This window comes from Vigna angularis, chromosome 3 (assembly GCF_016808095.1).
Source record: "Vigna angularis cultivar LongXiaoDou No.4 chromosome 3, ASM1680809v1, whole genome shotgun sequence".
NCBI classification, from domain to species: Eukaryota; Viridiplantae; Streptophyta; class Magnoliopsida; order Fabales; family Fabaceae; genus Vigna; species Vigna angularis.
In genome coordinates this window covers 26,800,890-26,826,798 of record NC_068972.1, presented here as the reverse complement: position 1 = coordinate 26,826,798, position 25,909 = coordinate 26,800,890, and the positions used below count along the sequence as shown (strand labels likewise).

The following is a 25,909-nucleotide window of genomic DNA, read 5'->3' as shown; positions in this document are numbered from 1 at the left end:
AAATTGCTTTCCAATATTTGAATCTTATGAATGCAATGCAATGCTCAAGAATAAAAGTGAGAAACAATGCTAATAGAATTAACGTTTGAAGAACAAAGAGGAAACTTATAGACAATTATGATGAGATAGGCTAACTCCATTGCTTTTCCAAGATAGATTCATCATCGGTTATCTACATATCATTGCTCAATTGATTATTGTTCAAGTTTCAAATTATTAAAGTACATTCTAAATTAATTTGAGGGTGATCATGCAATTAACCAAAGTAGATTCTCAATCAAATGCAAGACCTTTTTAGATTATTCACAATGAATTCAACCAAAATACACTCTCAATCAAATTCTATTGTGTTTAATCATATCTATTCTTAAATCTCCTAACCAAATTAAAAGCTAATTAATCAAAGTAAATTCTCAATTAATTATAGCTGAAATTATTACCACCAATCAAAGTACATTCTCAATTGATAGCAAAAAATCGTTTAATCATATGAAAGTTCCTAAATTTAATCAAAGTAGATTCTCAACCAAGCCTAAAAACCCTTGAACTCATATGATTAATATGCATGTAGACTCAAACACCTTATGATGCAAAAATCAGTGCTTTTAATATGATTGAGAGATGAAAGACATAGAAAGAGAGCAACTCAAATCAATAATCAAAAGAAACAATTGCATTAATTCAGCTTAACCTCAAAATCCATAACGAAATTACAGTGGAATAGCCCTAGAAGCTTAGCCCTTCATGGATGGAGTAAAATACATGGCAAAATAAAAGTAAAAGGAGTGGTGGATGAATGAGTTGTCTTTTCTGTCTCCCCTGGATCTTTTTATATAGGCTTGATTGGGCTTGGACTCTGAATCTTCTGTTGATGAGATCTTTTATCTTCTGTTGATTGGGTTTGGTTTTAGAAGACCTATTTTCAATTTCTCGGATATGTTAGAATGAATGACGGGTTTCCCTCATGTTCTTCATTGTGATGGCCTTGGTACGTAGTAGGCATTGTTCTGTTTGTGACCATTAGTTCAGAGGGAAAGCTAGAGAGGAGGAATCCAATCAGACTTGAAAGGTTCCCCCTTGTCATGGATTCAAGAGCTTCTTCTTGTAGAGAAAAGAGTGTTAGATATGTAAAATGTCGGTCATTTTGATTGGCTTGTGATGTAGTGGGTTGGTAGGAAAATTTGTTTGTGTATATCATTGGAGGGTTGCTGGAAAATGTTACAAAGAGGGGCCAGTAGGCCAATTATTAACATAATAACAAAATGGGAGAAAAACCAAGGTGTAGTGTAATTGGTGGAGTATTATTCAAATGAAGGTGAAAATAAAATGGCGGGGTAGGATTATTGAATTATTCGTAGAACCTAGCAAAATGTTGAGTGTGATACTATTAGCTTCTATTACTAGGTGCAAGTATATCGAGAGATAAAAGAAAGAAAGAAAGAAATATTTGTCAACGTGAAGTGTGGGTTGAATGTGAGTAGGAAATGGTTGGGAAAGAAGAAACCAAAGAAAAAAAAATTATTTATTACTTGTCTAATTTTTTTACTTATATACAATGTTTTATTTTTTATTTTTTATATTTTTTATAACAAATTATCCGGACAAAATTGAGTGTCTGACAGATGTGATTTTTTTTCTATTAGAAAATAGACTAAAAATCTTTCCAATGACAAAATTCTTTTTTTAGACACCAACACTCAATCCTAAAAAAAACAATCGTAATCGATTACGAATGCTAGGTAATCGATTATAGAATGCTAGGTAATTGATTATAGAATGCTAGGTAATCGATTACAGAATAAAACCATGTTTTATTTCCCAACACTCTACGTCGTCACAATTGTTTCTCTCTCCCACTTTCCCTGACATATCTAAACCCTTCAAAATTTCTTCGCCCTTCCAAAACCTTAAACCCTAACAAATCCCCAATGGCAGAACACGCTAATTAAAAGCAAATGGCTTCCTCTTCCACAACAGCATGTCGTTGTCGCGACAGCCCACCCCATCCTTACCACCAACTAATGAGCTTTTCTCCACGACCGACTAATATGAATGGTGTATTTCCAATAACGGTCCTATGTTCCGAGGTCAATCTTCCATTGAATCCATAAACAAATTAATTGCATGAAAAATAAAACAATAACCAACGGGCGAACTCAAAATGGAAATGGGTACATCAAAAACACCAAAGGATAAATGAAAATGAAGTAAAGGAAAAAAGGGAAAGGGGAAAGGGGAAATTGGAAATGGGAAACAGAAAATGCAAAGGAGAAAGGAAATACCTTGTCACTGGAGAAAGGAAATACCATTGCTTCACCGAAGTCTTGCCGGATTGTCTCGTCGGAGAAGATGACCCTTTATGCTTGCTTCGTGAAAGAGAAGGAGAGAAAGCGCACACAGAAATTGCAAACGAAAATGCACAATGAAGGGAGAATGAAAATAAAAATAGGAGGGGTATTTTTGGATACTAAATTCATTAACTCTTGCACACTAGCTTTTTTGAATAAAATATCATTTAAAATGGTTCAATAACATTTTGACACATATTCATTCGTTATCAAAATATTGTCAAAAGATATTGTCAAATATCAAGATCCAAAAGAATATTAATTAATAATATTAAAATATAAAATAATACATAATTAAATTAAATTTAGTTAGTTGATAAATTAACTCAACTTGTTACGAATTCAATTCGAATAAATCGATTTCTAAATGGATTAAATTGAAAACTAATATAAAAAATTATATTTTTTCAAAGTTAATCTAAACTTGTATGGTAGTCTGAATAAGCCTACAATTATAACCCATTTTATCACGTGTAACGTTTTAAGAAAATTATCCAACATTTACATGTCCACATGTCTCTCTCTGTGCAAATCGCAAGTCCCAACTAAATTAATACAATTAATTACTGTAGAGAGAGTCAAACTGGTATATATTTATAATATGCTGCATTAAATATCCGTACATAGGACAATCTGTAATATCAATAGGATCTGGCCCATAAAGATTATATATATATATATATATATATATATATATATATATATATATATATATATATATATATATATATAGATATTATTGCACAACATTTATTTATGCAAAATTGGAATTTTTCATCATTTTACTCAGGCAAAATTGGTTTTACATGTTAAATATTATATTTTAAATTAATATTTGAATTATTTATATATAACACGTGTTAGTAAAAATATAAAAAAACTGGTTTCTCTGAATTAAAGGAACTATTCAATTTTACATATAAATTTAAATACTAAAATTATATTTAACTTTTATATTTTATATTTTGTAAGTATTTCACTTTATAGATTTTCAATTTTTACTAGTTTTATCATTTAATTTTATTCACACATTTTATTATCATAGATTTATTTTATACATAATCTTTATACTTTCATTATCAATTAAAATCCGTTAAAAATTTATAATGGAAAGGAAATGTTTCCAGTATTATTTTTCGTCTAGTTTATAAATATGATTTGGAAACGTAAATTAAGAAATTTCAGTTCCTTTTATTAAGCTTATGTCACCCTTGGAAACATATATGGTGATGTTTATTCATATTCTTATTACATAAAAATAATATACTCTTAAGAAAATATATAAGTTTATAATAATAATAAGTTTAAAAGAAGTTTATAAATTTATAATAATAATAGCATGTCGTTGTAGTCCACCCCATCCTTACCACCAACTAATGAGATTTTCTCTACGGCCGACCAATATGAATGATGTATTTCCAATAACGATCCTATGTTCCGGGGTCAATCTTCCATTAAATCCATAAACAAATTAACTGCATGAAAAATAAAACAATAACCAACGGGCGAACTTAAAATGGAAATGGGTACATCAAAAACACCAAAGGATAAATGAAAATGAAGTAAGGGAAAAAAGGGAAAGGGGAAATGGGAAATGAGAAACAGAAAATGCAAAGGAGAAAGGAAATACTTTGTCACCGGAGCTTTCCATTGCTTTACCGAAGTCTCGCCGGATTGTCTCGTCGGAGAAGATGACCCTTTATGCTTGCTTCGTGAGAGAGAAGGAGAAAAAGCGCACACAAAAATTGCAAACAAAAATGCTCAATGAAGGGAGAATGAAAACAAAAATAGGAGGGATATTTTTGGATACTAAATTCATTAACTATTGCATGCCAACTTTTTTGAATAAAATATTATTTAAAACGGTTCAATAACATTTTGACTCATGTTCGTTCGTTATCAAAATATTGTCAAAACAAGTTGTCAAATATCGATATCCAAAAAAATATTAATTAATAATATTAAAATACAAAATAATACATAATTAAATTAAATTTAGTTAATTGATAAACCAACTCAATTTATTACGGTTTAATTCGAATAAATCGATTTCTAAATGGATTAAATTGAAAACTAATATACAAAATTATATTTTTCCAAACCAAGTTAATCTAAACTTGTGTGGTAGTCTGAATAAGCCTGCAATTATAACCCATTTTATCACGTGTAACGTTTTAAGAAAATTATCCAACATTTACATGTCCACATGTCTCTCTGTGCAAATCGCAAGTCCCAGCTAAATTAATACAATTAATTACTATAGAGAGAGTCAAACTGGTATATATTTATAATATGCTGCATTAAATATCCGTACATAGGATACTCTGTAATATCAATAGGATCTGGCCCATAAAGATTATATATATATATAACACGTGTTAGTAAAAATATAAAAAAACTGGTTTGTCTGACTTAAAGCAACTATTCAATTTTACGTATAAATTTAAATACTAAAATCATATTTAACTTTTATATTTTATATTTTGTAAGTATTTCAGTTTATAGATTTTCAATTTTTACTAGTTTTATCATTTAATTTTATTCACACATTTTATTATCATAGATTTATTTTATACATAATCTTTATACTTCTATTATCAATTAAAATCCGTTAAAAATTTATAATGGAAAGGAAATGTTTCCAGTATTATTTTTCGTCTAGTTTATAAATATGATTTCGAAACGTAAATTAAGAAATTTCAGTTCCTTTTATTAAGCTTATGTCACCCTTGGAAACATATATGGTGATGTTTATTCATATCTTATTACATAAAAATAATATACTCTTAAGAAAATATATAAGTTTATAATAATAATAAGTTTAAAAGAAGTTTATAATAAGAATAATGTTATTATATATTATATGTGTCTCCCCCAAAGTCCGAACTCCAATGGTGTTTATAATAGTTGCATATGGCACTAAGCAGCGAGTTCTGAAGTGAGAAGCAGTGTTGACATTGAAAAACAGAGAGAGAATGGATACGAGTGAGTTGAGAAAAGCGGTGGAGGAGGTGGAACTAGTGGACGCTCATGCTCACAATATAGTTTCTCTTCACTCAAACCTTTCCTTCATCCACGCCTTTTCTGAGGCCAATGGTCAAGCGCTAACTTTCTCACCCAACTCTCTTTCTTTCAAGGTAACTTCGCCTTTACAATTTACTCTCTAACTTTCTTTCATCAACCTTCTATTGCTGTCTCAAGAACAACATTTCCTTCTGCATTTCAAATTATATTTAATTTCTATGTCTCGCAAACTTTGAGCGACATCGATTCATGCTTCTAATTATAAAAAAAAGTCAACTACTCTGAACTAATGGCTGTGTCGTCTGTGACTCTTCACTAGCTGGTCAACGCGTATTTGTTGCAGAATTTGCAATACTGTAATACACTGGTGTGTCTTTATTATTGTACTATATATTATGAGCTGAAATTTTATTGGAAGTTGCTAAATTATGAGTTATAGTCCTCGTTTAAAGAAACTCACCTGTGAGTTTGTGTTTTTCAATCAATTTTGATTACATTAAATAGTAAATTTTAAGTTTGATTTCACCTTACAACATCATTTATAAGTATAAGGTGAGATTTGCATAATTAACTAAAGGTTTATATATATATATTTTGTAAATTGATCTTATTTTTGGTTCATGTTGGACTTCCAACAAACTAACAAGAAAAGTCTTAGAGGACACCTCTAACTAATATTGCATTTGATTAATTATAATGGGTTTTGGTTTTGGCAGTTTACTAATTCTTTGGTTGGATTACATTCTGCTGTCGCTGTACTGAACACATGAAATAATCAATCCTTAGATTATATTAACAGAGATTAACATTTATTTAGTGATAATAATTTTGAAGTAAGGGGAGGAAATCAAATTAGATTAACACTTTTTCAGCTTTCTGTTCATACACAGAGCTATGCATAAAAAAGTCATTTTCTGCTTACTGTTTTATATAGTGCTTCATATGTGTAAGCAATTCAAGGTGCTTACACGAGTCAAGGTGCTGTTTCCTTGCTTCAGAGTGTCGGTGAATTTGATGGTGATTTCAGCACTCGTGCATTACTTTACTCTTCAACTTATATTTGCTAAAATATGATAAAAAAATTATTTGAGGAACTTTATTCTCAGTCTGGCTTGAATCTTATTGTAACAGCCTATTTTGTCATGTTAATATAACAGAGAAATTTAAGAGACATTGCTGAGCTGTATAGATGTGAGATATCCTTGCAAGGTGTTGAAGAATACCGTAGAGTATCTGGATTGCAATCCATCAGCTCATCATGCTTTAAAGCTGCAAGAATAGCTGCCATACTTATTGATGATGGCTTACAATTGGACAAAAAGCATGATGTAGAATGGCACAAGAGTTTTATACCTTTTGTTGGTAGAATCTTAAGAATTGAACGATTGGCCGAGGAAATCCTCGATGAGGTGAGATACGAGCACAAAGGCACTTTTAATTTGCATTATCATAATTATTAGGTATCTTAGGTAAAATTTCATTACAGTATTTCTTGGGGACAAAAAATCCTACTCTGGTATTCGTTTAATGTTACTGTTTATTTCCACGTCATTATATATGCACTAAAGACAATACTATATTCAAAGCCCTTCTCTACTGTTGAAGTTAGAGGGTTAGGCCTTCAAATTTTCAGACATCTGTGTTACTTCCTTTCTGTGCAAGCATTTTATAGAATTAAGGAAAAAACAGAAGTCTTGAAATGAGGAGAAGTACGTTTGTGTTTTGCAAGGTTCATTCTGGACCAGTAGTTTGCATATGGACTTTCACAATATGTGCATCCATTTCAAAGGCTTCATCTGCTTAGCTATTTATAGAACTTAAAGTGTTTTGGCAAATTACGTTATGCATAACTTATCAGAGAAAAGTCTTTAAATAGAGATTCCTTAGTCTTTGTTGGAAAGGAGATTTGAGCCCAATTCTCTACTGAGCTTTTTGGTGTTGTCTTCTGCTGAACATTAAAAATATACTATATTAGTATATTAAAATTCTTTTTAATATATTTTAAAACATCAAAATTAGTATCATCAATATATTTTGAAGGTATAACAGAGGAACAACATAGAAAAACCCAACAGACAATCCAAATTCATTTCCAATTCAATTATAATTTAATCAACTTTATATCACATCTTCGGTTTGGATTTTTCGAATTTTGAGTGTTAAACATCTACTTACACATATACTCTTCGAGGGAGAAAAGGAATGAAGGAACTAATAAGTGTTTTTTCCCCAACATTTTAAGATCCTATAGTATTTGACTTGAAAAAAAAAAGAGAATTTTGATCCTTATTCTATGGGAGGCTGAAATGTCCAAGACACCCCATCATGATAGCAGGCCAGAAAGTTATTTGCTTTCCGCCAGAACCAGAATTTATCAATAGAAGATGGATTCTCTACAATGCTTGATGGCTATAACTATAGCTTGTTAATGCAAGTGAAGGTCTTACAGAAACTTCGGTGACATTCTTAATTTTGGTGCTTTTTCTTATTATGATTTCCAGACATCTCCTTCCAATTGCCATCAGTTAATCATTTTCTCACCCCGAAGTGGAGACTATTATGTGGCAGTTGAGTCTAAAAGTGAATTTAGCAAATGTGAAGAAATTAAATTTTATTTGGGAAATTATTCTCATCAGAAGAAGGCTGTGAATCAAGGCCAGTGCTGATTGTTAGGAATATGTAATTGTTCAACTGTATATTTTGCAAACTCCTGTTTAATTGCATCCGTCTATTTTCAGTCTTATTTATGTTCTACCTCTCGGTCGTTCTCATTCACCTTGTTGTTATATTATCTTATATATAAATATTATGTTGAAGGGCCTGCCCGATGGATCTTCTTGGACTGTGGATTCATTTACTAAAGCATTTCTCTCAAAGTTGAAATCATATCCTTTATATGTTTTTCTCTCTATCTCCCTCCACACACATGAAGCAATTCTTCTTTAGCTGTATTAGAATATAATATTTTAGCTGTATTCCTTAGCGACGCTGTTACAGTTGCTGGTGAGATCTTTGGATTGAAAAGCGTAGCTGCATACCGCAGTGGCTTAGAAATCAACACTAATGTTACTAATAACGATGCTGAGGAGGGACTAAGGCAAACATTGATTGGTGAGTATAGTGTGCAGGTTTATTTTAATATAATCTGTTTCAGGATATTCTTTCTCATCTTTCTTTACTTTCAGCTGGGAAGCCTGTCCGTATTGCAAACAAAAATCTTATTGACTACATCTTCTTACGAAGTTTGGAAGTTGCTCAATCCTATGACCTGCCAATGCAGATACACACGGGGTATTGGATAATTTTAAATTGTTTGATACTTTTACATATAATGATATCCGAGTATTTTGGGGGAAAGATATTTTGGAATTTCAAAAAATTACTCAGCTAGCATTAATTGAAATACTTTGATTTCTATGTGCTTAACAGAACCTTGTTAGTAAGGTTACTTGAACAACAAAGCATATTGCGCTGTGACTATCTTACATTTTGGTCTCAAAACATCACAGATGTTAGTTAGGTGAAATTAGTTTGCGTCTTGTCCACTTCTAGGATCTACCACACTTTTCCTAAATGTTAAAGATACGTTTTCTTTTCCTATTCCCAGCTTTAGGATACTAATTTGTTCTTTTGTTCGATAGGTTTGGGGATAAAGATTTGGATATGCGACTCTCCAATCCTCTTCATCTACGTGCAGTTCTTGAGGACAAGAGATATTCAAAGTCTCGGATTGTGCTTTTGCATGCATCCTATCCATTCTCAAGGGAAGCGTCATATGTAGCCTCTGTTTACTCACAGGCAAACATTTTACAACTCAATCAATGGCTTGGTATTAGTATATTTGAGTTACTGGATAACTGGCATGTAGCACAATCTTCTCTTTCAGGTCTACCTTGATTTTGGGCTGGCAATTCCAAAGTTGAGTGTACATGGGATGATTTCTTCAATGAAAGAGCTATTAGAATTGGCTCCACTAAATAAGGTGGCTATAACAAAATAAATTGAATGTTATGTGTAAATTGCAAAGGAATAAGAATTTTATAATGAAATTAGAATCTTCTTGAATTGGGTTATCCAATGAAACATGTAAATCACAAGATAACGACTTTCTGGCCACGGCATTTGATGTCTCACGAGAATAAACTTTGCAATGCAGGTGATGTTCAGTACTGATGGCTATGCATTTCCTGAAACATTTTACTTAGGTTGGTTAATATACTATTACACCTAATATAAATATTATACTTAAATGCTTTGTTGTGGTATTTAAGTATCTTACTCTATTTGTCCCATAATATATGCAGTTTCCTTCGCTGACTCTTAAAATTTCTACACCTATGTTGGCCACACCCGAGGAAAATATACATAGACTTTTTCAGAAAGTCTTAGTCCCTATGTAACGACTAACTACTTTTATTTTTAAACTTCTTATAATATACTTTCCAACTCCTCTCATTACTTTCCTGCTTAACAGTTTCTCAGCCATATGGTTCCGTTTCCTTCAACTCTTGATCCATATGTTGTGTTTGGTGTCCTCATCCACACGTTGTTGTCTATGCTAGTTGAAGTTTGGATATTACCAATACTTTTGTATGTCTATCAGGATGTCATTCCCAACTTGGTTATGAGATCATGAAATCATTCTATGGATGACTTTTGGTGAATAGATTTGCTAACTGATGCACATAAGAAGTAGTAATAAGGTCACTTCTTAACATGGTATGAAGTCCCACATCAACAAAAGAAAGACCAATTTACAATATATAAGTGGGTGCAAACCAAAGTCCACTTCTTAACAATGCTAACGTTAGGGTTGAGTTAGGCTTAATGTTCACTTCTTAACATGGTATTTAAGTGGGTGCAAACCTCCCCTTACAAGCCGGTTTTGTAAGATTGAATTAGACTTAAATTCCACTAGTTGAAAATAAGATTGATTTATTATTCTCAATCATAAAAAATACATATCCTCTATTTGTAATAATTTAATTCTCCTAAAAAGGGAAATAGGGAAACTAGGAAAACAAAATAAAATAAAAGATTATATATCTATATCTTCTAATTAGGAAGATTCTAAAGATATTTTCTCTAATTACAACACTCCCCCTCAAGTTGGTAAATGAATATCAATCATTCCCAACTTTCCTACAAGATCTTGAAATCTACCCGGAGGAAGCCCTTTTGTAAAAATAATGCTCATAGCAGACTTATTGTCACAGTGTAGTTGCACCGGGTTCTCCACTTTGACTTTAAGATCATCCAAAATGATTTTCATCCAGAGTCCTTCACACATTCCTTGAGCAAGGGCTCGAAATTCAGCTTCTGCACTAGAACGGGATACTCTATCTTGCTTTTTGCTTCTCCATGTTACTAGACTATCTCCAAGAAATACACAATACCCAGAAGTAGATTTTCTATCACTAATAGAACCTGCATAGTCCGCATCAGTATATATCTTCATAGTCAATGTGTCTTCCCTTTTGAATAATAACCCCTTTCCTGGACTTGACTTTAAGTATTGGAGAATTTTTATCAACTGCTTGCATGTGTCTCTCTCTTAGATCATGCATAAATTGGCTCACTACACTCACATCATAAGCAATGTCCGGTCTTGTGTGTGATAGATAAATCAATTTTCCTACCAATCTCTGATATTGGGCCTTCTCTATAGGAGCACTTTCTTCACTTCGAATTCTGTGATTCTGTTCTATAGGAACTGTTGAGGTTCTATATCCCAGCTTTCCTGTTTCTTTGAGGAGATCAAGTACATATTTCCTTTGGGAGATGAAAATTTCGTTCTTGGAGTAGGAAACCTCTATTGCAAGAAAATATTTGAGTTTTCCTAGGTCTTTCATTTCAAACTGAGCTGCCAATTTATCTTTTAATGCCAACTTTTTTGTTTCATCATCTCATGTAATAATCATAGCATCCACATAGACAAGTAATAGAGTTATTTTACCTGTAGAAGAGTGCTTTATGAATAGAGTATGATCTCCTTGGCTTTGTCTGTATCCCAAGAAAACCATTGCTTTTGTAAATCTTCCAAACCTTGCTCTAGGGGATTGCTTAAGACCATGCAATGCTTTCTTCCATGGAGTTTGAAGCATATTTCCTTGGTATGTCCAGATCTTTTACAGTATGAACAATAGTCCCCATGAGTACCTTTTTCAAACGTCTTTCCCCCAACATTTGTTCCCTTGTGGACTCCCTTTCCAGTTGTCATGGCAGAGCCTGTGTTGGAGATCCCTCCATTTAGCATGACAGTTCTCCGAGTTTCTTCTCCTCTTACCATAAAAAAAACTTCTGACAGGGATGATAATTTTTCTCTTCCAAAAATCTGAACCCGAATTGGGTCATACTCATGATTCAAGCCTTGGAGAAATTTAAAGATTCTTCCCCTTTCAATGAATTCAGCAAGAGCGGCAGCATCTGTTTTAGACATCTTTATTGTTTGGTTCTGATCGAATTCCATCCAAAGACCACTCAGGATTCCGTGATATTCTGATACGGAAACGGAGCCCTGTTTTGTATTAAATATCCTGTTCTCAATGTCATAGTAAGCAGGAAGATCCTTTTTTAAAGAAAAAGTGTTATGTAAATCATCCCATATTTCTTTTGCAGAAGAATGGAACATATAATTTCTCCTTATCTTAGGAATCATGGATTGTCACATTCAAGTCATAATTAATGAATCTTCATTGTCCCAAATTGAGAAATAAGTGTCATCTGGTCCTGGTCCTCCTTCTTCTATGTGATCAAGTTTTGAACGACCCTTGAGAACCCTTCGAATAAATTGGCTCCATTGTAAGTAATTCTGACCATCCAACCGATCGGTACCTCCTATATTTCGTAGGTCATTAGGTACTCCCAAAGGAACCCTTTTTACTTCAGACATCCCGTAGAACGGAACTAGGAGTCTCCGGTGACCTTTTCCGAGACGACGACAGCATGTGGATCACACCGAGAAGAGGAGCAAAACCTTCAAACTCAGATCTGCTCAAATATAGGCCAAACGGGTCGTCACCAACCCCAGGAATAGACTCAGGAGGCTCTGTTGACCCTGTCTGTGGCGGCGGCGGCGAGTGGGTCTCGCCTGAGGTGGGCGCGTGGGCTACACGCGCCGGCGATTGTGGCGGCGCGTGGCGGCTCCTCTCACAGAGCGACTTTCGGCGTTTTGATCGCCGGTGTTGGGCGCACCTTTCTGCCCTATCAACGACCCCAACCGGCGACGATGGCAGCGACGGTGGTCGGACAGTGGCGGCAGTGCGACTGTTGCAGCGGAATGGAGCCCCAAGATTTGGAGCTCTGACACCAAGTTGAAAATAAGACTGATTTATTATTCTCAATCATAAAAAATACATATCCTTTATTTGTAATAATCTAATTCTCCTAAAAAGGGAAATAGGGAAACTAGGAAAACAAAATAAAATAAAAGATTATATATCTATATCTTCTAATTAGGAAGATTCTAAAGATATTTTCTCTAATTACAACACCACTTCTTAACAACTCTAATGTTGGAAACTCCTAAGGTGCATTTAATGTGCTAACTTCAAAGGTGTAGATATATCATATTTATGATTTCAACTTATGAGCCTTTGAATATTTTTTAGCTCGTAATTTCTTTTTGAACCCTAAGGATTAGAATGTGATGCACAACTTGATGTCATGAATTAATGCTTGAATTTCTTGTCTATGAAAAATGAGAGCAAAATTATCTCTTTGTGGCTTTTGCTGATTTTGAAAATTTTTAACTCATGGTGTAAATATTACTGGTTAAAGCTATGAGTTTTTCTTTTACAGGTGCAAAGAAGTCTCGTGAAGTTGTTTTCTCTGTTCTACGTGATGCATGCATTGATGGTGATCTCTCAGTTTCTGAGGCTGTGGAAGCTGCAAAGGACATCTTTGCAAGAAATGCAATTCATTTCTACAAGATTAGTCCAGCTAACAGTGTTATCAATTCACATAGTAATTTGTCCCAAAATTTGAGTGGTGACTTAGACATTGATGTCTCACTTGTTCGTGTCATGTGGGTTGATGGTACTGGACAACACAGATGTCGTGTGAGTCACCCTCAAGGGCTTTTTTCTTTTTATTTCATTGTTCTTTGTTAACCTTGGGAGGAAATTATAGAAAAATGTTTACTGAGTTTTCAAATGGTAGGTCCATTCTTTATTCTGTTTACATTTGGAATCAATCTAAATTGCATGGTTCTCACACCAATAATTGTATATAGTTAGTTTCATGTTTTTTCTTGGATATCGTGTGGCCAAGAGAAAAAGATGAAATCTATCCTAGAAATATAGAGTATCATGTTTTTTAACACTTTGCTGTCCTTTCACCTTTTGTTATAAAACTTGAAATACAGAATACTAAATCACTTTCTTGGAAGTTCTAATGCTGCATCTCTCATTCCTTATGCACATACCTGGCTTGCAAATTTTTGGTCTTTAGGCACTTGAACTTCTGGCTGTACAGGCCTGGAAAAGTTCCTTCAGCTGGTTTATGAATTCTTTTCTTGAAATTACATCTTGAGATGGAGTTGTGTTTTATTTCAGGCTGTTCCTAAAAAGCGTTTCAATGATGTGGTTGTTAAGAACGGTGTTGGTTTAGGGTTTGCGGCTATGGGATTCCCTTCTCATATGGATGGACTTGCAGAGGGGTCTGGTCTAACAACAGTTGGTGAAACAAGATTAGTGCCTGATTTGTCTACTCTAAGGAGAATTCCGTGGTAAGTACTGCTTTTCTTTACAGGATATGAGCTTTTTCATAAATTAAACTTCCTTTTCAATTGATTCTCAAGTTATCAAACATATAATGTTCTCCAATTAATTAACGAGGGAAAAGCTGAAAGGAAAATATCTTGTTTGTTTCCATTTAAAGTCTCTCCTCACCAATGTATACTTGTTTATGCGCATTGCAACCGTTTTGAGTGTTTATGAATTGTATGAGAACTCGGTTAGGTTTCTGAGTAGGAAACCTAATTATCCACGATCACACTAGGCATAAAAGATAATGAAAGAATGAATTTCTCTTATTAATGGTAATAGAATTCTCTAAACAAGGATAGTTGGGAGCATAACGTCCCTCACAGGACTGTAGCTGCCTGTTAACAAACTCAATAATCAAAAGCATAACCCTAACAATAGAATCTAGCTCTATTTATATTAAATATTTTCCGCCCATCTTATACTGTATATTTCCCTAGAATATATAGCCCTATTTACTATACAATTGTATTCTTGGTTCATTGAATAAGAGAAGTATATTCAGAGAAGTATAATCTGTTGGTGTGGTTTATTTGCTTTCTTGACTTCTTGAATTAAGAAGTCCAACACCTTGTTTATTAAGTAAATAGTAATTGCATCATTGCATGGATCAAGTGCATCTGGAATGGAAATCATCTTAAGGTGTTTTTTTTTTTTTTCAGAAATATATATTTCAGAAGATAGATACAATCTTGTTAACTAATGCATCTCTCTTTTGAATAGGAATAAAAAAGATGAAATGGTTTTAGTTGATATGTGTGTTAAACCTGGTGAAGCTTGGGAATATTGTCCAAGAGATGTCTTAAGAAGAGCTTCTAAAATTCTGAAAGATGAATTTGACTTGGTACGAAGTTGAGTGCATCCTATCTGTTGAGAGAAGTATAGGATGTTTAACTTTTTCTGCTTCCACTTCCAGGAAATGAATGCAGGATTTGAGAATGAATTTATTCTCTTAAAGATGCTAAAAGGGTATGTTATATAATGTTATCTCTGTGATTTGAATAATGCAAATTACAGACAATTTGTTAAAAATGTGGTGAAAAAAAAATTCAGGGAAGGTAAAGAGGAATGGGTGCCATTTGACTCGAGTCCATACTGCTCCACATCAGCATTTGATGCTGCTTCTCCCGTACTTCATGAAGTTGTTGATTCTCTTCATTCCTTGGGAATTGCAGTTGAACAGGTAAAAGGAATTGTAACATGATCAATTATAAGTGATATGGCTTTGTACTATTCTTATCTTCTGAAGATTTCTTTCACAAATGAAACCAGATTAAGGTAAAACCTAATACACCCTGTACCCAGAGTAATAGAGTGATTAACAGCGCACTACCACAACACTATATTCTTGAAACTGAGCGTAAGCTCTGAAAAGCCCATCAATTATGAATAATTTGGGGGTTTAAGCATGACCAAGTCCTCATAAGGATTATCCTTTATAGCATGTTTTAAGACATTGTCTGATACTTCTTTTCAAGCTGCAGCCCACTTTTTAAGCTTAACCTTTTCTTGTAATATCCTAGATACACGGTGAAGCTGCTAAAGGTCAGTTTGAGGTGGTTTTGAAGTATACCATTTGCACTAAAGCAGCAGACAACTTAATTTTCACCCGTGAAGTTGTTAGGGCAATTGCCAGAAAGCATGGCATGCTAGCAACTTTTATTCCAAAGTAAGTGGCAAAGTTTGTCTTAGTTTTATATGATATCTTTGTATTCAGATTTTTGAACGACAGAGAATAACAAAGTAGCATTTCAGAGCTGCTTTAAAGACTGTGCCAGCATATTTGACACCATATGGACACAATTGTATGGCGATAATGTTGTAAAAGGAGCCCCTGCTTGTTTCTTCTGTGGAGAATATTCCTGATTGTGTTACTGTGTTGATAAAAGTACCCTCATGATTTGAATATACACTATCATAACAATATCTAAGCAAGACACAATAGTTATACTTCAGGACCATTTATCTTACTACCACTTTAAAATATCCTGATTAAAATGTTAAAATATATAACTTCAGTAAATTTGTATACAATCATTTCTTTTATCATAAAATTATTAAAAGTCCATTCTTTTACAATCTAACATAAAGTCACATATCATATATGCTCTAGTGGTGTATGTTGACAACAAGTCTTTCTGGAAAGATGCTCTAATGTTATTACTTGCTGTCACTAGCTTTTGAAGAATACATCAATACTTAGACCTTTACTCATGGCCTTTCAGCTTCAAGTCTTAAAAACAACTACAAACAAAACATAATTAATGAACTCTATTACAAGACATAATTAATACTAAGAATCACTCCTAACTTTTGTAATCCCCCAACACAATTAATTATAACAAAACATTAAACATAACTAACAACATTTAACAGTCTATGTATAGACTAGTTAATAAAACATAATTGCAGCTGATGAACTATCTAAGGAAACCGTTAAAATTACTTTTGTTGGTGTAACAGAAGTTTTATCGTGACATTGTTTAGGTACGCATTAGATGATATGGGTTCTGGATCGCATGTTCATCTTAGCTTGTGGCGGAATGGCCAAAATGTATATATGGGATCTGGTACATCATCTAAGCATGGAATATCAACTTTGGGAAGAGAATTTATGGCAGGAATTCTACAACATCTTCCTTCAATCTTGGCATTTATAGCACCACTCCCTAACAGGTTGGTCTTATTCTGTGTGTTTTGACTGAAACTGATGTTATTGTATGACATTATATTGCCAGCGTTGATAAAGTTTAAGTTGTTATGAGTAAGATAGGATTCTTTTTTCCCTCTCTAACAAGCGTTATTTTAAATTGCAAATACCAAGTTTTGGAATTATGCCGCAATGTTTCTTTGTTATCTGAATTCGTGGCAGTTATGATCGATTGCAACCCAATACATGGAGTGGTGCGTACCTTTTCTGGGGAAACGAAAATAAGGAGGCTCCATTGCGAGCTTCATCTCCACCTGGAACTCTCGACGGTCTAGCCACCAACTTTGAGATGAAATCATTTGATGGTTCTGCCAATCCATACTTGGGCTTAGCTGCCATACTTGCTGCTGGCATTGATGGGCTTCGAAGGCATCTTCCTCTTCCTGAACCTGTTGGTAAGATCATATAACCTTGATTATAATGTTTAAATCAACCATGAGCTGCACAAAATATTAAAATAGTTAGCCTGGGAATAACAGTGGCTTTTGATACCAATAATGGGATATTCATGAGGGAAGATTATATATATCAAATCTAGATAAGATATTGATACCATTTTTAACCTAAAAATTCGAAATATTAGATTTATGGGTCATTTTTCTTATATGTTGTTTAATTTTGTCATTTTTTCAAAATGTGAGACTTAGTCACGCGATTATTTTCAACATTTTTATCAAATAATACAATTGCAGTGAAATACTCATTGGAGTTTTTCATCAGAATCCTAGGAAGCACAGTGGATGCTAAATTTTATTTACTTCTATCAAGTTCAATTCCAAATTTGCAGCCTTTTTTTTCCGTTTTCTCTTTCATGTTCCTTTTACCAATCTGCATAACGGTTGCATAAATTTTCGCTGGGTTCTTTCATGTTCCTTTACAAATATCAATATAAACCTCTCATTTCATGTATGAAACAGATTCAAATCCAAACCCGGAAACCCTTCAGAGATTGCCAGCATCTCTTTCTGAATCTTTGGATGCTCTCCATAAGGATGACTTCCTTAAGGAATTTATCAGCGAGAAGTTGCTAACTGCCATAAAAGCAATTCGAAAGGTATGATGTATTCGATGTAGATGCCTTTTACCCTTCATGTTAGATATATCGTTTTGGCTATTCTGCAGCGGGTTCATAAGTTAGTGATTAGCTAAGTGGAGAATCATGCATATCTCAAAGATTTGGGAAGTTTAAAACAATCTTAAGATTAAAACTTTTTTATTTACTAATAAAACTATTCATGGTAAAATATATCATAATTTTGAGAGGAATAAATCAAACATAAGAATAAGGCCTTTCTATTAATAAAACAATTTATTATAAAAAATTAATAATTATTCATAATAATTTAATTAAATTTCATTCTCAAACATAATTTTATAATTAATTTAATAGAGATATATTAGTATCAAATTTTTTGTAGGCCTTTTTATCTAAGAGATCTAAAGTATGGACCTGCTTAGGCTTTAAGCTAGTCCTCACTCTTAATTTTGATGCTTAATGTGACTTATATTATCAGGCTGAAATTGAGCATTACACCAAGCACAAGGATGCATACAAGGAACTCATTCACCGTTACTAAGCTAGTTGCCTTTTGTAGAATGCAAGTTTGGTTTGAGCACAGTTTAAGTTCTGCTGAATTCTTCGTAATGACCATTTGATGTTACTTGCTTTTACACTTGAGCTTTATGGTTCAGGGTAAAGACAGTTATGACCGTATCTGTTTTACAGCCTGTATTAACTATTATACGTTATCTTATACTATCTATTGTATGTACCTTGCTTGTATTGTTCTAGTAAGATATGAACTAATTTATGCTGTGCCTGTTGCTCACCAGGTGTAAATTAGTGAAATTACGTTTTTGATAAGTTTTTTAGAATACAAATGGAAAATAATGTATTTTTATTCAAGATTGTAACAACCCGAAAAAAAAAAAAAGACTTAGATCTAATGCTTATGAGAATTGTATTTCTTTTCTCAAGGTCTTCATTTTGTGCAAAAGCATATTAGCACTGTAGAATATTTGACTAGGAATCTCGAAACAAATATTTGATTAATGGATTATTAAATAAGATATTCTTATAATCATAGAGTTACTCTAAATAATTTTTAGGATTAAATATATTTTTGGTTCTTAAACTGAAATTAGTTCTTTTTTGATACTTTGAACTAATTTAGTTTTTTATTTTTAGAATTCTATAGATTTAATTATTTTAATCAAATTTTATTAATTTTATTTTATGTTTCAAATAACACTGATGCGAAAATGTGTCAAATAGTATAACATCTCAATTTAGTAGTATAAAACTACTAAAATGAACATTATATGGATAATGATAGAACAAGAACTACATATTGTGATGAATAAAATTATTCACCTGAAGAACAAAAGTAATTACCTATACTGCAAGCTTCACTCCCAAACTCTCGTTGAGTCAACTGCAAAAAACTATATCCTTAAGCTCACACCATTAAGGGGATAATTGCAAAAAAGAAACAATAAACAAAGACAAACTACAGAAAAACAAGGGTAAGCTAGAATATCAAAAGATTTTACATATCATTTAAAACAATGACAATATACATGCATGTTATGAATCAAACAACATAACAATTTGTCCATTCCACTTGTAACCTTTTTTACTATCTGAATAGATGCATTGATGTCGGACTCATGGGGAACCTACACCCATGTATGGTGGAGCAAACTAGCTCAGAAATAATAATAACCACATCCTCAACCACCATCAATAATACCATATACCAAGGTTAATCCGTTAAACATCTATGGCCCTAACCACTGACCATAGACTAGAACCTCCTGCTACTCTCCACGACATAATCACTCATCTCTACGTGAAATGGGGTTATTGAGAGTGTTAGGGTCATTCCCCAATCCAGGAGCCCCTACTTTAATACATAACACAACATAACCAACTTAGGATATTCTTCCTTGGAATTCCTTTCCCACATGATACTTGAAATCCGCACCTCACACATTATTTGAACATCATCATCACACCTCATACATAATCATCTTCATTACTTTATTTACATACCACATTGCATACTATCACATTGAATTCCCATATATAACATCACTAATAATCTTATAAATACTTATACCTCATCCACAATGAATCAAAACATAACTCAAAGTTATCAAGACACAAGAATGAAAAGAATAAAACAAAACTTGGACCAATTGCTCAGCGACCACGCTCGCTGGGCGACCACATTCACTACCCCACACTCTTAACTCAAATCTCTCTCAATTAAAATGTTGAACATGTATAACCAACCCCAACGGCAACCAGCAAGTTCATCAATTCTTTTTCACCATAACACCATTTAAGATATCACCTCCTTTCTTCAAAACACCATTAAAACTTCTTTATCTTAAATTCTTGAATCCTTACATTTCATGATACACACTCAAAACAGAATTGCAACACCTTAACATCCAATTACAGAACCAACATCATTCAATACAGCAAGGACATCCAATTTCATCATACCAAACATAGATCATAAAGTACAATAAAATACACATCTAATTTAACTAACAACATAATTACTCAAATTAATACTCACTCAAGTTAATAAGAAAATAACCACTAAACTTGCAAAACAATTTTAGTTAAAGATAAAACATCTAGCTTCCCTTACCTTACACCGACGATAAACAATTTTAGTTAAAGATAAACAATTTGATCAGTTCGACCCTGACTGAAAGTTTGTTCAATTTCATTGAGTCAACCTCGACCAAAATTTTACTTAATTTGGCTGAGTCGTTTCTTACCAACTTTTGCTAAGCCAACTTTTGCCAAAATTCGACAGAGTCGACAACGGCCAAAATTTAACCGAGTCGTCCTCAAATGAAATTTGGTAGAATTCGACCGAGCCTTTCCAAACGTTGAGACGAGCCTGCCCAAGATGAAATCGAGATTGAATGGCCTTGGTTCTACAATGTTGAGATGGATCGACCCAGACGCAACATCAAGATAGACTGGTTCAAGAAGAAGGTTGGGAGGGGTTGACAACAGTTGAACATGTGTCAAACTAATTCACATGGACATGAAATTGAGATGGATTAGCTTGGGTTGGAGGTAGAGACGGGATGACCTGGGTCGATGGGTGAGACAGTTTATGATTGATGGTTTTCACCTGTTATAATAGGTCGTCATAGAAACCTATTTTTTTCAACTAGTGCATGTAACAAAAGGAAGCAATGTGAAAATGACCCTGCATTAAGCACCCAAAAAGTTATCATGAATGAGTATCACAATCATCTTTACTTCAATCATAATAATTGCAACTCGTTTAGGCGCACAACAAGAATCAAACACATGATCACTAATCCACAACAAAAAAACTCTAATCATTTGTGTTACCCTTTACTTTTGCAATACTTATGTTTTATTATTTTAAATAATGACGTCCACACCACTGCCTTTTTATAAATATTTTACCCTTTAACTTCTATTTTTTTTTAGATACAGAGGAGATTTATGTTTTGTGATTAGGGGTGCCCCAAAAATATGCATTCACGTCAAATTGATATATTTTTGCTTTAGTCCATGTCTATTTAAAATCTATTTTATTAAAGACTCAATTCATTTAAGATTCATTTTATTAAATTTATATTTTAATATATCTATATTCTTTTTCTTTTTTATTAGATATTCATTTTTTTAATATCAATTTTCTAATATAGAAAATTTAGATCGAAAATTAGAAATCTAAATTTTAAGTTGATCTAGACCAACTGTCGAGATAGTCCAAATCGTGTCAAAAGTCGAGATGGATCATCCAAGTTAAAGGTTGAGAAGGATCGACTCGAGCCAAAGGTCAAGAAGGATTGATTGAGGTCAGTTTAGGCAAAAGTTCGAGATAGGTTGGCTCGAGTCGAAGGTTGAGATGGTCGGTGCGAATCCAAGGTTTAGAAGGGCCAGTCCAATCCAAAGGTCACCTAAGTCGGCCAATTTAAAATTTGATTGAATTCTATCAAGACGATCTAACCAAATTTTGATCGAGTTGGCATGACCAAAATTTGACTAAAGGTTGGGAGGGGCTGACAATAGTTGAAATTTAACATGTGTCAAACTAATTCACATGGACATGAAATTGAGATGGATTAGCTTGGGTAGGAGGTAGAGCCGAGATGACCTGGGTCGATGGGTGAGACGGTTTAACCTGGACGAAGGGTGAAGATGGATTTACCATAAAAGAGAGTTGAGACTAGTTGGATCGAGCCGAAGATATATACGAGATGGGTCTGGCCGACAACACAAATTTTATAAAATTCAATTTAAATTGCTTTTATAAAAAAATGGATTTTGGATTGAAAACTTGATCCAAATATTTGGATCTTAAAAAAAAATCCAACCTAGTTCTAAAGACAAATAAATTTGGATCCAAAATCTGATCCAATTATTTGGATCGAGATTGGATTTGGATTGGATCTTTAGAACTCCAAATCATGGCCACCCCTGTTTTTGATGATAATAGAAGGGTTTTGGTGGCATCGTATAGGTTTAAAGGAAAATGGAAACATTTTATATCAACACAAACTTTTTTTAATCAAATTTAAATAATATCCATGTACTAGTAAGACATATGTTGAGATAGATGAGCACAAGTCTTCTAATGATGCATGACAATTTTGATATAAGTTTTGATATTGATGTAGGAATGGAGTCAATTGAGTTAGATGACTGAATTATATTGTCTACTAATGCATTTGGAATAATTGATTCACATATAGTGTCTATTATTCCAGTAAAGTCTACCATTCTGCCACTTTCACTTGAAAATGCAAACCGATTTAATGGATTACAGATGATCCTCATGACATTCCTGATTCACCTAATGACCTCATGTTGATTGACAAATGTTAATACTAATATTCCTATAGTTATGCTCCTACAAATATAGTTGTCAACAAATATGCTTGTTCATGTTGATGATGATCCAAAAGAATCTAATCTAGTTAATGTTGATGGTGTTGATAATATTCATATAAATTTTCTTTCTAATATATTTGCTGACACTCATAAAGTTTGTGATATACTTGTTCAAGAGAATGGGGTAATGTTAGGGATTGGAAAGTTTATGAGAGAAGGAAGAAAAGAGAGTAGAAGAATTCCTAACTGTTAAGGCAGTTAGGAAAAGGCGGGAAGTATGGGTATAAACGGTGTTAGATATATTATCTTTTATCTTTTAGTTGGTTTGTTATTATATCTCATTTGTATTTTGGGCTTAGCCCATATTTCTTCTATTATAAATAGAGAACCCTATATGTGTATTTTACACAAGGGAGATTAATCTAAATATAGTTTTTCACTATATTCAACATGGTATCAGAGCAAGTTCTCTGATCCTCTTCTGGTGGTCTCTGCTGTCTGCTGGTGGCCGGCCACCATGGCCGCTGGCAGCCCCTAAAATTTCAGTGGGCAGTCCATTTTTCTTCTTAAATCTCTGCCACAGTCAGCACCAGTCCAGACCCAGTGTGTCACTACTGTCGCCGCCACTTTCCGCTGCCGTCACTGCTAACTCCGGCCACCGTCGCCGCCGCTGCCGCCGCCGGCCACCGTCACAGATTTGACGGGTGACCTGCGGATCTGGACCGTCTCTTCGAGCGACGGCCAACCACGCCAGTTTCGAGAGCCACCTCTCAGTCACGCGCCGCCACGCAGCGCTTCTTTCCGACCAGTCCGCCGCCGCCTTGTCGCCGGCCACCGTCACAGTTCCGTCCGGCGACCACTGGATCTGGTTCGCCTCTTCACGCGACGACCAACCCCACCGGTGCCGGCGTCTGATTCTTCCCCACGCTCCGCCACGCGCCGCTTCTATGTTCGCTGCGAACAGGCGCGTACAGCTCACGCGCCGCCCTCTGGCCACCGGAAAGTCTCCGCGACACCTCCATAGCCGTCGTCTGGACCTCCTCTCTCTGTTCAGACCCTCAGAGCAGCCATTGCTGCCATCTTCGTTTTTCCAGCGCTGTTTTGCCGCTGTCCAACGCCGTTTTTCCGTTGTCCAGGCGTCTTTTGCCGCTATTCGGCACTGTTTGCCGCTGTTCGGCACTGTTTGCCGCTGTTCGGCGCCGTTTGCCGCTGTTCGGCGCCGTTTGCCGCTGTTCGGCGCCGTTTGCCGCTGTTCGGCGCCGTTTGCCGCTGTTCGGCGCCGTTTGCCGCTGTCCAGGCGCCGTTTGCCGCTGTCCAGGCGCTGTTTGCCGTTGTCCAGGCGTTGTTTGCCGTTGTCCAGGCACCGTATGCTTCCAACAACTGTAGGCCCCCATCACCTCATCAGTTAGTGATGGCAGTCCCTGTAGTTTTGTCGCTTCCAGCCACTACAGGCCCCATCAGTCAGTGATGGCAATTTAGTCCCTCCAGTTTTATAGCAGTCAACCGCCGCTGCAGTCGCTACTGCCTCAGACAGACACAACTGCGTCAGTTCTTCTTGGGCTAGAGTTTAGCCCGATCTTCTTGTGATACACGGCTAAGTATCACCACTTAGGAGTTGTCCAGCAAAGAATTTTGGACCTCCAACGTATCTTTGGATCTTTGATGTCTTTGTTTCAGCATTGTAGCTTAATATTTTGTTTTGTTTTAGTGGTCCAGCAACTGTGATATTCCACATTTCCGCCGTTCACACTGAGGGGGAGTACGTTTCCAAGACACTGCAAGTCAAGTCACATATATATGGGTGTAGTCCCTGCAGTTTTGTAAGATTTCAGCTACTACTGTTGATCCCGTCACCCATCGATCATTGATGAGAATTTAGTGTAGTCCCTGCAGTTTTGTAGCTCTTAGCTTTCAGCTACCACTGTTGATCCCGTCACTCATCCATCATTGATTGGGAATCAGTCCTTGCAGATTGTCATTGTCCACCACTACTTTCCTTCATCCACTTTTGAAGTTGAAGTTTCACAAGTTGTTGTTAGTTCATCTATGTTTGCCTCACACTCTTGAAGACAAATCATCTAGTTTAACACTGAGTTCATCTATTCCAAGCTTAGTTCATACAATTTGTATGCTCCAGCTTGAGGGGGAGTGTTAGATATATTATCTTTTATCTTTTAGTTGGTTTGTTATTATTTCTCATTTGTATTTTGGGCTTAGCCCATATTTCTTCTATTATAAATAGAGAACCCTATATGTGTATTTTACACAAGGGAGATTAATCTAAATATAGTTTTTCACTATATTCAACAAAAGGAATAATTTCGAACCTGGTGAGGGGGTTAGGACCTCGACTTACAGGTTATTGTAATTGTTCGTTACTGTGAATAATATACCCTTTGTTTGACTCTTTTGGTGTGGGATGAGTGTGTATCAGTGAGTGAGGGAGACAGTTAGGATTTTATTTTCAGATTTCTAACACATAGTGTTTGTGATATACTTGTTCAATATCTTGACTGCGCTCATAATGTTATATTTGACTATGTAGTAGATGTTGATCCTAATAATGATTTTGTATATGATTTTTTTTATGGTGTAATTGATTTTATTGTTGATATTGATTTTCTTTTACTTCCAGCATCATCTACCTTCCCATTGCATTCTACCATCCCAATAATGTCTTCCCTTTTACTAGGGTATGTATCTAGATCGTCTACCCCATATAAACAAAATTTATATATTGAACAAAAACTTACATAGGTATTTCACAGTTTTTTTGTTGTCAGTCGCATTTAAATAACATGAATTATACTTTGATGGTGAGCGAACAAAAGTGTAGTATACTGACCTCATGGGCGACTTTGGCAAAACAAATCCTTATGATACCAATCCCTACATATATATATATATATATATATATATATATATATATATATATATATATATATATATATATATATATATATATATATATATATATATATATATATATATTTATTGATCGAAAAGCAAAGAAGTTGGAAAATATAATTTGAGAATATTATTATTTCTCTGAAACCTATCTCCACTAACTATTTCTCTTAGTGGAAATGGTTTTAACAACTCCTCTCATGGATGGCCTTCATTTATAAAATATATATGAACGTTGACCATTCTCTCTCTA

The 25,909-nt window shown here is 34.4% G+C and overlaps 1 protein-coding gene and 1 long non-coding RNA gene across 2 annotated transcripts; one reads left to right on the top strand and one right to left on the bottom strand.

Annotated features, from left to right (window-relative positions):
• Nucleotides 1-5,241: 5,241 nt before the first annotated feature.
• On the top strand, nt 5,242-18,676 carry LOC108321385 (protein fluG). The gene is made up of 18 exons (XM_052875044.1): nt 5,242-5,485; nt 6,530-6,781; nt 8,190-8,258; nt 8,369-8,483; nt 8,558-8,663; nt 9,014-9,170; nt 9,259-9,354; nt 9,529-9,577; nt 13,173-13,432; nt 13,928-14,100; nt 14,861-14,981; nt 15,054-15,106; nt 15,191-15,320; nt 15,661-15,806; nt 16,625-16,813; nt 17,010-17,242; nt 17,765-17,901; nt 18,362-18,676. Exons 1-18 carry the CDS (start codon nt 5,324-5,326, stop codon nt 18,422-18,424), a joined length of 2,511 nt encoding a protein of 836 aa, XP_052731004.1. The 5' UTR covers nt 5,242-5,323; the 3' UTR covers nt 18,425-18,676.
• Nucleotides 16,035-17,188, bottom strand: LOC128195938 (uncharacterized). The gene is made up of 2 exons (XR_008247888.1): nt 17,050-17,188; nt 16,035-16,381 (listed from the first exon to the last, which is right to left on the bottom strand). It is a non-coding gene; the product is annotated as an uncharacterized LOC128195938 (long non-coding RNA).
• Nucleotides 18,677-25,909: the final 7,233 nt, after the last annotated feature.